This window comes from Bactrocera neohumeralis, chromosome 4 (assembly GCF_024586455.1).
Source record: "Bactrocera neohumeralis isolate Rockhampton chromosome 4, APGP_CSIRO_Bneo_wtdbg2-racon-allhic-juicebox.fasta_v2, whole genome shotgun sequence".
Lineage (NCBI taxonomy): Eukaryota > Metazoa > Arthropoda > Insecta > Diptera > Tephritidae > Bactrocera > Bactrocera neohumeralis.
This window is the reverse complement of record NC_065921.1, coordinates 72,357,845-72,368,864: the sequence shown is the minus strand read 5'-3', so window position 1 is coordinate 72,368,864 and position 11,020 is coordinate 72,357,845. Positions and strand designations below refer to the sequence as shown.

Below are 11,020 nucleotides of genomic sequence, written 5' to 3'. Positions count from 1 at the left end.
CTGCAGTAATTTGGCGAAATGCTGCCGTGTTGACAGTGCTCGGTCAGATAAAAATCCGGCTCGCTGCCGTTTACGTAGACCCGGTTGCCTTATGGAGTCAAGAGTCAGTGGAAAAACAGTTAGTTTATATATTTACACCTCATGGAAATTTGTACTACTTGAAAAGCGCAACACAATGCGGCGCACGCTGACGCTTATGACACTTTGTGTAGCTGCTCGGACAGTTCACTTGGCTATGCACCGTGTTTTTTTTTTCGAATGTAAGTAGGGTTATGTGCACGTGAAATATGCTTGCTAGCATCAATATGACACTATGGTAGACAAGCTGTCACATGCAATCTATATTTTGCGTGGCCATTTGCAGCTTTCACAACAACTTATATAACTGCATAGATATATTTGTATTATGGATGTGTGTATGTGTGTGTGTACTATAAATTTTATGAACTACAGTCTTATTTTTTGGTGTACTATCATCACTGGTTGGACACATACACATGGTGGTGTGTATGTGTGCTACAACTTTACGCTTTGTCCCAGTTGTTTGTTTAAATATCAACGGTTTGCGCATGCGCCGCATTGTTTGTGGCATTTGTTGCACTTAAATTGGTTTTACAATTGCCATTGAATGCATTGCGTTTATTTGACGTTACGGCGTTGTTTCCTCCGCCATCAAAACTGTTGCCGCTATAGCTGGAGGGAAAGTGCATTTTCGCAGTGTTCGGTAAACGTTCGTAGCGTTGGTGTCGCTCGTGATTGGCATTAGTATGCGCACGTGTGTTGTCATTGTCCGCGCAATTCGGTTTGTTTAGGAAGTGTGTGCGCTCATTGGCCGCCTCAGTGTCCGCGTCGGTGTCGGTTTCTCTTTCGGCATGTGTGTCCTTGTCGTCGATGCGCATTGTGGCCGCCCTGTGTCTATCGAAATCCAACAACTCCACATCACATTCTGAAACGCCCAACGCATGCGTTGCTGCATAGAGCAAATCCGCATCGTCCATGTCGCCGCCATCGTCCGCTGGATAGGAATCGCCCAAGCCGTCATCGCGGTAAGCATTGCCACGATGTGCGTGTGTTGGCTTGTCGCCATTGACTGGCGTTGTGGCGCAATCGGTCGTGCGTTGCAAGCTACCTGCTGTTGTGGTAGTTGGCGCCAGTCCGCTTATAGTGAAATCGTCTATGCTACGTTTAACCGCCGTATCCGAGCCGGTACCAGAGTCCTTGCTCGACAGATGATCTTGGTTATGGTCAACGGCAACGCCTGCGTTGTCGGCCAATGAGATGCGCTTCAGGTACGACAATGTGAAGTGCTCAGCATCGTTGTCAATGTCATCGCCGGCATGTTGCTGCAACAGCTGCTGGTAGTTGGGTGTGTGCGTGATAATCAAGTTTTGGTGCGGTTGTCGCTGACTACCATGCTCCACATTACCGGTATTGTTGTCTGCGTCGGCCTCAAAATCGCCCAAGCTGTTTGGTCGCTGCCGCTGCGCGTCCACATGTGACTTATGCAGCAGTGTGCGGTTGAGTGTGGTGAGTTGTGTTTGATCCAATGCGCTGCCGCGACTACTGTTCAGCAGTTGTGTACTGGTCGAGGCAATACGTGTGCCACCGGCTATGAGGCCGGCGCTACCCGATAGCAGACCACTTGGTGCGCCACTTGTGCTATTTGCGATTTGGCAAGCTTCACGCTGACGGCGTTTGAATGCTTTGCGACGCTGATGCAGGCACAACGCAAATATGACCAAGGCAATGATGAGCACGCAGAGCGCGGCGACAATGACCACACCGAAAAATATCATATTTTGACTCAGTTCTTCCTTGACCACAATTAGCTCCGTCTGCACGGTGTACGTCTTCGAGTTGTCGCTAATTTCGCAGCGATAATGACCCGCATCGGCCGACTCTGTATTGACAATGACCAAAAGTTCATGTTCGGAGGTGAAAAAGTAACGCTCCGAGTCGGCGCTGAGCGTGCCCAGATGGAATGGCTTGTTGTCTTTGAACCATTCACGATGTGGCTGACTCAAATCGGCTGCTAGTTCGCTCAGGCACTGCAACACGCTCGACTCACCCACCACAGTTTCTTTTCGCACAATCGGTATATTGGGTTGCGGCTTGTCTGTGGTGAATAAGAAGAAGTTGATATAAGTTATGTAATATTAGACGAGGCAACATTTCAACTGAACCTACCATTTACAATCAAGGTGGCATTGACTTTTATTTCACCCGCTGCACTTTCGGCTGTGCATGTATAAATGCCGGTATCAATCGGCTTCGCATTGGTGATTACGAAAGCATTCTCCTCACGTATGACTTGCAAACGGCGTTCCGTCGCCGCCGGAAAGTCACTGCCACCGAACTTTTGTAAAGCTATTTCCGGTGTAGGGTCACCTGCGGCCGAGCAAACCAAACGCGCGGTTTCGCCCGAATCTATGGTGAGATTTGAGGGCACTTGCAAAAAGGTTGGGTGAACTGGAAATAAGAAAAATTTATGACATAAAATAACAAAATTTCCAAAATGTAATTTCACCACATTGATGGTGAATATCATTGCATTATGTGGTTACTTACTGCCAATGGAAACTTTGAATCTTTGCGAGTAGGTAGTGCCGAAAGCGTTGGAGACCACACACTGGTAGCGCCCTGCATTCGCATAGCTGACATTGTATAGCCGCAAATAGCCGATAATTGTGGTCTCATTGGTGCCTTCCTCTTGGCGTATGCGTGTTTCGGTTGTGCTGTAGCTGCCGCCATTAGCAACGCCGGCACCACTGTGATGCATGGCGAAGGCGTGTCCACGCTCGCGCTCACGTATATTTTGGTTGTCGTGGCGCCATTTAATTTTCAGCTCATCGGCGGCCGCTAAGGAAGCCGCCGTTGGTGAAATGGCGATGCACTCCATGGTGATGTTCGCGCCGCGTACAGTCAGTTGGCTAGCAGGTTCCTGTATGATGGTGGGCTTCGGCGAGTTTACTAGTTGCAAAAAAAAAAAAATCAAAAATCAATGTTGTGCCGTTATATTGCATGCGTTTACGAAACTCACCACACGTTAGGTCATTGCTGCTCAAAGCTAACAGCTGATGATCGAACAATTCCTCCGGATAGCCACAAACTGCATTTTCCAACTGGACTTGCGCGCCATTGCTCGACTGCTTGTAGTGTCGCAGCCAACGTTGGAACCAAGTCAACTCGCAATCGCATATGAAATTCAAAGACTTAAAGCTTAGCTTTTGCAAGTGTGGCATGTGATCGAAGGCGCCCGCCTGCACCGTGGCCAAAGCATTGCCGCCTAAGTTGAGCGACTCTAAGCTGCCCAAGCCGCTTAGCGATTTACTCATGATCTGCTTCAAATTGTTGCCATACAAATCCAGTTTCTTGAGCTTGCGCAGCACCTTGAAGGCCGGTGTTGCGCCCGGATCTTCGATGATCCAAGCCAGCTTGTTGCGGCGCAAATTAAGATCCTCTAAATTTTTCACACAATCAAACGTATTATCGGCCAAGTATTGTATTTTGTTGTGTCCCAAATTCAAATGACGCAAACGCTTGAGACAATCTAAATGCTGCGGCTTGAATTCGCTGATGTTATTGTGCGATAGATCCAGCGAGATTAGCGATTGTGTGAACTCCCATGTGTCGGACTCAATGCGCGAAATGGAATTATTCGACAAACTCAAGTGGTGTAGCTTGGTTAGATTGTAGAGACCCTGTCGGCTGAGCGATGTGATGCCGTTGTGATCCAATTCGATAGTTTCAATCGCATGCATCACATAGAAAACGCCATCCTGCAGTGTGCGTATATTATTGGACTTGAGGAACAGCTTTTGCAGCGATGAGAGTCCACGAAATGTTGACCAATTGATTTCTAAATGGTTGTTGTTCAAAGAGCTACAAAATGACAGAGGATTAGTCATAGGAAACATTTTTTTAAGTTTTCTTAAATTTACTTACAGTTTACGCAATTTCTGTAGTGTGCGAAAGACTCCGGCGGGCAGTGACACTAAACGGTTGTTATTCAACTCCAAGTCCAATAAGTCGCCAAGATGTTGAAAGGCGTCCTCATCAATGCTGCTAATCTCATTTGAGTTGAGAATGCTAAAAAGTAATGAAAATATTTGTAATTAAATGTAAACAAAACAGTTTCACTATTATTTACTATTAGTGAGACCCAAACGCAGGGTTGCATTAGAAAAATAATTGAACTAAAATTTTAATAAACTTTTATAATACCGAAAATGTTAATTAAAAATAATTTTCAAATTCCAAAAACAGAATTAAAAAATCTCCAAAATCAGATTAAAAATTGAAATGGTCAACTTAAATTGCAATTTTTAGCCTTAAATACTGTTTTTTTTTGAATTTGAATTCACATTTCTTTTTTTAATTTTAATCCCAAGTTTATAATTATAAAATTAAAAAAAATAATGGTTTTAGTTTTTACATTTTTTCGTGTACTCCAATTTTTAAAATAAAAACTATTTTGTATATTTATAATTCTGACATTGGGATTAAACATTTAATTTTAAAATTTTCAATTATCAAGAAATTTTGCAAATTACATTTTAAAAAATTTCCATTCCCAATCTCAAAAATTTTTGTAAATTAAATATTAAATTTTTAAAAAATGTTTCATTTCAATTTTCATTACTAAAATCAGATTTTTTGTAAATTAAATTTTAAAAAATTTTCAATTTCCATTTCCAATCCAAAATCTAATTTTTGTAAATTAAATTTTCAAAAACTTTCAATTTCCATTTTCAGTCTCAAAATCTAAATTTTGTAAATTAAAATCAGAATATTTGTAAGTTAAATTTTAAACTTTCATTTTCAATTCCAAATTTTTGTTAAATATTCAATTTTTAAAATTTTCAAACTCAAAAATTTTCAATAAATTAAATTTTCAAAAACTTTCAATTTCCATTTTCAGTCCGAAAATCTAAATTTTTGTAAATAAAATATTCAAAAACTATCAATTTCCACTTCCAGTCCCAAAATCAAATTTTTGTAAAGTAAATATTCAATATTTAAATTTTCGATTTCCATTTTTATCCCATCAGAATATTTGTAAATTTAATTTTCAAAAATTTTCAATTTCCATTTTCAGTTCCAAAATCAGAATTTTTGTAAATTAAATTTTCAATTTAAATTTTCAGTCCCAAAATCTAAATTTTATAAATTAAATTTTCAATTTCCACTTCCAGTCCCAAAATCAAATTTTTGTAAAGTAAATATTCAATATTTAAATTTTCGATTTCCATTTTTATCCCAACATCAGAATATTTTTAAATTTAATTTTCAAAAATTTTCAATTTCCATTTTCAGTTCCTAAATCAGAATTTTTTTCAAACTTTTTCAATTTCTATTTTCAATTCCAAAATCAGAATTTTTGTAAATTAAATTTTCAATTTCAATTTTCAGTCCCAAAATCTAAATTTTATAAATTAAATTTTCAATTTCCACTTCCAATCTCAAAATCAAATTTTTGTAAAGTAAATATTTAATATTTAAATTTTCGATTTCTATTTTTATCCCAACATCAGAATATTTGTAAATTTAATTTTCAAAAATTTTCAATTTCCATTTTCAGTTCCAAAATCAGAGTTTTTTTCAAAACTTTTCAATTCCTATTTTCAATTCCAAAAACAGAATTTTTGTAAATTAAATTTTCAATATCCATTTTCAGCACCGAAAGCAAAATTTTCGTAAATTAAATTTTTAAAAATTTTTAATCACAAAATCCAAATATTCTGATAAAGTTAAATTTTAAACTTTTATTTTCAGTTCCAAAGTTTTTTTTTTAAAGTTTTCAAAAATTTTCAATTTCCATTTTTTATCTTAAAATCAAAATTTTTGTAAATTATATACTCAATTTTTAAAATTTTCAAACTAAAAAATTTTCAATTTCCATTTTCTATTCCAAAACTAAAAAATGTAATGTTAAAAATCAAAATTTTGAATTTTTAAAGTTTTACAAAATTTTTAAGTTTAAAAAAATTTAAAAAATGTTAAATTTCTACTTTCAGTACCAAAATCAGAATTTTTCAAACCAAAAATCTAATTTTTAATCTAAAATTATTGAATTAAAAAATTCGCAACTCGGCTTATATGTATGTATGTATGTATATGTATATTGTATATTAACGAATATGAATATAACTAAAACCAAAAATTCAAAAATCACAAGCAAATTTAAGTAAAAAACGTAATTAAAAATATTTTTTTAGGAAAGTTGATTTTTGAAGTTTTTTCTAAAACAAAACCAAAATATAATATAACAAAAAACCAACAATTCTACACAAAAAAAATTATGTAAATTAATTGCCACTCACAGATGCCCCAAACGATTATTGGTTGGAAAGTAACTGGACTCCAGGGCATGCAAAAAGTTTCGGGACAAATCCAATGTTTTCAAACGCGGTAAAGCTTCCAATGCCTCACTGCTGATGCGTTGTATGCGATTATTCGCCAAATTCAGCTGCTTTAGCGCGGTGAGTCCAATGAAGACGGGAACACTTTCCAGTTGGTTGCGTTTCAAAGTGCTAAGTTGGTAAGTAAACGAGCATGAATTGATGATGAATGGCGATGTGTGCAGCGTGAGGGAAAATTAGAAGAGAAATATAGAATAAGTAATTGCATAAATAACAAGATATGATATATTGTATACGTAGCATTCATGAAAGTCATGAAATTTATTTAATAGAAGCAAATACGTGACTATGATATCACACATATGCATATGTATGTATGTATGTATGTATAAGATAGAGATAGCGGATAATTAAAGTTTTTTGTGGCCAGACAATTTATTATGGTGAAATTTAATGCGAATTTTATATTACTTACAGTTGTATTAATTCCGTTAGATTGTTTATCTGCAGCACACTCGTATTGTTTAGTTTATTGCCCACTAAATCGCTGCCAAGTAAATAGAAAATATTTATTTTTGTGGCTTTAAAGAATTAAAATTGCAAATTATTGTAAAGATAAATTTTATTTAATATTTTCCCAAGTCAGGGTAAAATTATCATTTAGTAGTTATATCGACTGGCGCGCTGTTGTTAACTCGGCTATAATCGCGTAAGCGGTGTCCTATGCCAATTAAGAAGAAGAAGAGTTATACTAAAAACTACAAATCGCTAATTAATGTTATTTTAATTTTATTTCTATTAAAATAACCTTAATAGGGTATATTGAGGTTGCCACGTAGATTGTAACACCGAAAAGGAAATGTCGGAGACCCGGTAATAAATAAAAACATGATATACATACATATATCGATCTGAAATTTTGCACACATCTTTTTCTCCACAAGGATCTGCTTATTTGACGGAATCGTCGAAATCGGACCAGTATAACATATAGCTGCCATACAAACTGATAGATCAAAATCAAGTCCTTGTATGGAAAACTTTTTTATTTGACCAGATATCATCACGAAATTCGCTATGAATTATTGTGCGATATAATGCTATTATCTACGAGCATAAAGTTCAGATCGGTTCACTATGGCATATACATACATACATACATAGCTGCCATACAAACTGATAGATCAAGATCAAGTCCTTGTATGGAAAACTTTTTTATTTGACTAGATATCATCATGAAATTTAGCACGGATTATTGTCAAAAGCAACTAAACAGATCGGTTCACTATGGCATATACATACATATGTACATACATAGCTGCCATACAAACTGACAGATCAAAATCAAGTTCTTGTATGAAAAACTTTTTTATTTGACAAGATATCATCACGAAATATGGCATGGGTTATTGCACAAGAAAATGCTACGATCTCCAAAAATATTGTTCAAATCGGATCACTATACCACATAGTTATCATACAAACTGACTAAGATAATAATCTTTTTATACCCTTTTATGCTACTACAAGAAATGCATCTGTCAGGTATATTATAGCTTCGATGTAGCCGAAATTAATTTTTTGATCACATTTTAGTATTACAACAACTTATCGATTTAGCATATTGTTTTCTTTAGCACTCACAGTCTTTGTACGTAGCCCGGCAAAGTGGGTACACGATCCAAAAGTTTATCATCACAATCGAAATATGCATCCAGACATTTGCATTCTTTGGGACATGCGGATGTTGCGGCTACGCCAAATAAACGCCCACCACCGTTACTATCATTGGCAATACCGCTAATGGCTCTGCTATTGACCGCAGCCGCTTGCGCTTTTACTGCCTTCTCATAGCGTTGACCATCATCGGCCACAAAACCAGCTGTCTCCAATGACGTGTCTGCATTATCCACCTCAAGGTCGGCTAGAAAATGTTTGGGCACTAATCCTGCAGTTAACGCGGTCGCTATTGCGGCATCTTCGCCCACGACGCCAACTTCCGAAGCACCGCCGCCGCCGCCGCCACCAGTCACTGCCACATTGCCACTATTGCCTTGTCGATTTTTTGTTAGCATCGCAAATAATTGTTGCTGTTGTAATTGTCGTTGTTGCTGTAGCGCGGATAGTGGTGACGAGGCGGGCACGGCGGCTGCTGCAGCCGTATTCATGTGACCAATTAGCGACACGGGTGCGAGCAACACAAACATTGTTATTGTCATACTGCTGCCGCTGCCCAATATGCAGGTTGTTGTAGTTGTTGTCGCTGTTGTCAGCGCTGCTATCATAATTGCAGTGCTAGTCGTGACGCTTGCGTTTGTAGTTGTTGTCAGTGCCGCTGCTGCCAGCGTTATCAAGAAAGCAACAGCAGCGACAATTAGTAGTAGTCGATTGATTTTATGCAAATTACAATAATTAGCGTTGTTATTTTCATGTTTTATTTGCGCTGCAATTGGCATTTTGCTCCTTCGCCGTCGCCTTGCAAAATTTGCGTGCCAATCACTACTGCTGCTGCATACAGAGCTGCTATCGGCATTGTTGTTGTTGTGGTTGTAGTTTTTAATAGTCGCGGTATTCGCTTCCGTTGTGCACCACTGCACTGACGACTGCGTTAGCTTCGATCGCCGTTGAATTTGAACATTCTGATTTTCCTGTTGTTTTTGTTTGTGTTGTTGCTGCTGCAGCTGCATTACTGTGCAATCACAATCTAATGCGTTGAATCGCATTTTTCCGATTATTTAGAAATGACTCGGTCAATTTGTTTTGCTTGCTTAATTCAATGAAGATTTTAGTAAGCCATTTCAAAAGGTTTCAATTCCCTCACAGTGGTTTCGGTGTCAATTTTCTGCAATATTGTCATTTTCATTCAATCTTTGATAATCGATATAACGATGACATTCCGATAGCTTTTGGTTGTTTAATCAGCTGTAAAGAAAATACATTTTGTACATATTATTTTTGCGTTGCGAAATTTATTGTTAAAGCAAAATAAAGCAAATTGCAGTATTGTTTATTTGGGGTCAATGGTAAAGTTTTGTTCTTAAAGTTAAGTACACTAGCTTTGATAAGGAAGTAGTAAACTTAAAAAACGTTTGTTTGAAATTAGCAAGTGATATAACTCTTTATTAATTTATTTATGCGTTATACACAAATAAATATGAAATAAAACCCTGGAAGTGACAATATGATTCCACCTCGCCTTCTTCCATATAGCTATAGCGAAGAGCGTTCGACAAAATATTTAACCGCACCGAATGTGAACCTTTTGGACAGTGTCCTATTTGTCATTCTCAATCTTTTACGGTTCCCTCTGGGCCAGAAGGATATCGCAGTCGAACCAGTTCTAGTTGTTGACCAGCGCTTGTTGAGCTCACTGGAAAGCCAAAGGTACAAAGCCAGAACACAAGAAGACATTGAAAAACCGACTCTATTCCAATCGGACTATGGAATTTGTTTAGCCGAAAATTATTTTCCATTCATAAAAATCTGCCCAAACTTTAATGCTTTTCAGATACAGCTGTTCTTTAATAATAATAAATGTATTTATATATTTATGTAGGTGTCTAGAATCACAATCATTCAAACGGTTGTTTTATCAAAAAATGTGTCACTATCAAAAAGGCAGCAGCAAACTTTGTAACTAATCTTGCTAAGTGTTTGTTTTCATATTTTTTAACATTCTCCGAATTGTTCTACAAACAATAATAACAATAATAAAGCTAAAGTATAAATTTAGCAGCAATAACAACACAAACAAAAGCGCGCAATGGCTCAATGCAAATTAAGTCAAGCTTGAGATCATTGTGGAAGTCAATAAAATAATGAGAGATCAAATTCAATTCGATGGAAAAATAATAAATAAGCGATATACACATACATACACTCATATGCAGATATGTATTTGCCAACAACATTGTACGTATGTATATTCGCATAAAAAACTAAAAATAAACGAGAGCAAATGCAAAAGTCCATAGAACATGGAACCAAATGGTGGCATGGAGAACAACCAGAAGAACAGCACGTTAGAATAATAAACAGCGAACACAATCAAAATAAATAAGATCAATGCACTTGACGCGGTCGAAATAATTAGCAAATTAAGAGCTTAATGGCGCACACTCTTAAATATAATACTTACAAATACATATATACACGTAAGTGATATAAGTGATTGCCGATGGTGTTGAATGTTGAATGAAGAAGCAAGGAGTCAGCGGTAAGAAATCAAAATGGGAACGCAAAACTAATTCATTGATGAAAATGAACACACGAAACAGCTGATCAAACACAATAACCTAATTGACAACTAGCAATTTTTGACAAAACAAAATGTATAATATGATTGGCACTAAAAATATTTGCAACTAAACTTAAAAAAAAAAACTAATAAAATACAAATAATAATGCAAAACGAACAGCTGTTGAAGAAGTTTGCGAATTCGATATTTGCCTGTAAATAGAACAAAAACCTAATGGAAAACGTTGACAGTTAAATAGCAGACGCCTTCAAAACAGGTCTGACTCCAAGGAATTGGAGGATGCTTAACGCAACTAATCTCTTATTTCCACAATTTTCTAATTTTCCCATTCATTGGACCGTGTATGCATGTAAAACGGTTAACTATGGCTTTGTGTGCATCGTAAAGCATTTTTGTTTT

The 11,020-nt window shown here is 36.8% G+C and overlaps 1 protein-coding gene across 1 annotated transcript in view; it reads right to left on the bottom strand.

Annotated features, from left to right (window-relative positions):
• LOC126755381 (leucine-rich repeats and immunoglobulin-like domains protein 3) overlaps positions 1-11,020 on the bottom strand; it is a 36,320-nt gene that overhangs the window by 402 nt on the left and 24,898 nt on the right. Inside the window, exons 2-9 of the mRNA XM_050467918.1 lie at positions 8,007-9,284; positions 6,838-6,909; positions 6,324-6,533; positions 3,946-4,089; positions 3,041-3,882; positions 2,569-2,970; positions 2,188-2,469; positions 1-2,116 (exon numbers count right to left, since the gene is read on the bottom strand). The exon at positions 1-2,116 is cut by the window's left edge and continues 402 nt beyond it. Coding sequence (XP_050323875.1) covers positions 549-2,116; positions 2,188-2,469; positions 2,569-2,970; positions 3,041-3,882; positions 3,946-4,089; positions 6,324-6,533; positions 6,838-6,909; positions 8,007-9,085 — 4,599 coding nt within the window. The 5' untranslated portion in view covers positions 9,086-9,284 and the 3' untranslated portion in view covers positions 1-548. The remainder of the gene's footprint in view (positions 2,117-2,187; positions 2,470-2,568; positions 2,971-3,040; positions 3,883-3,945; positions 4,090-6,323; positions 6,534-6,837; positions 6,910-8,006; positions 9,285-11,020) is intronic.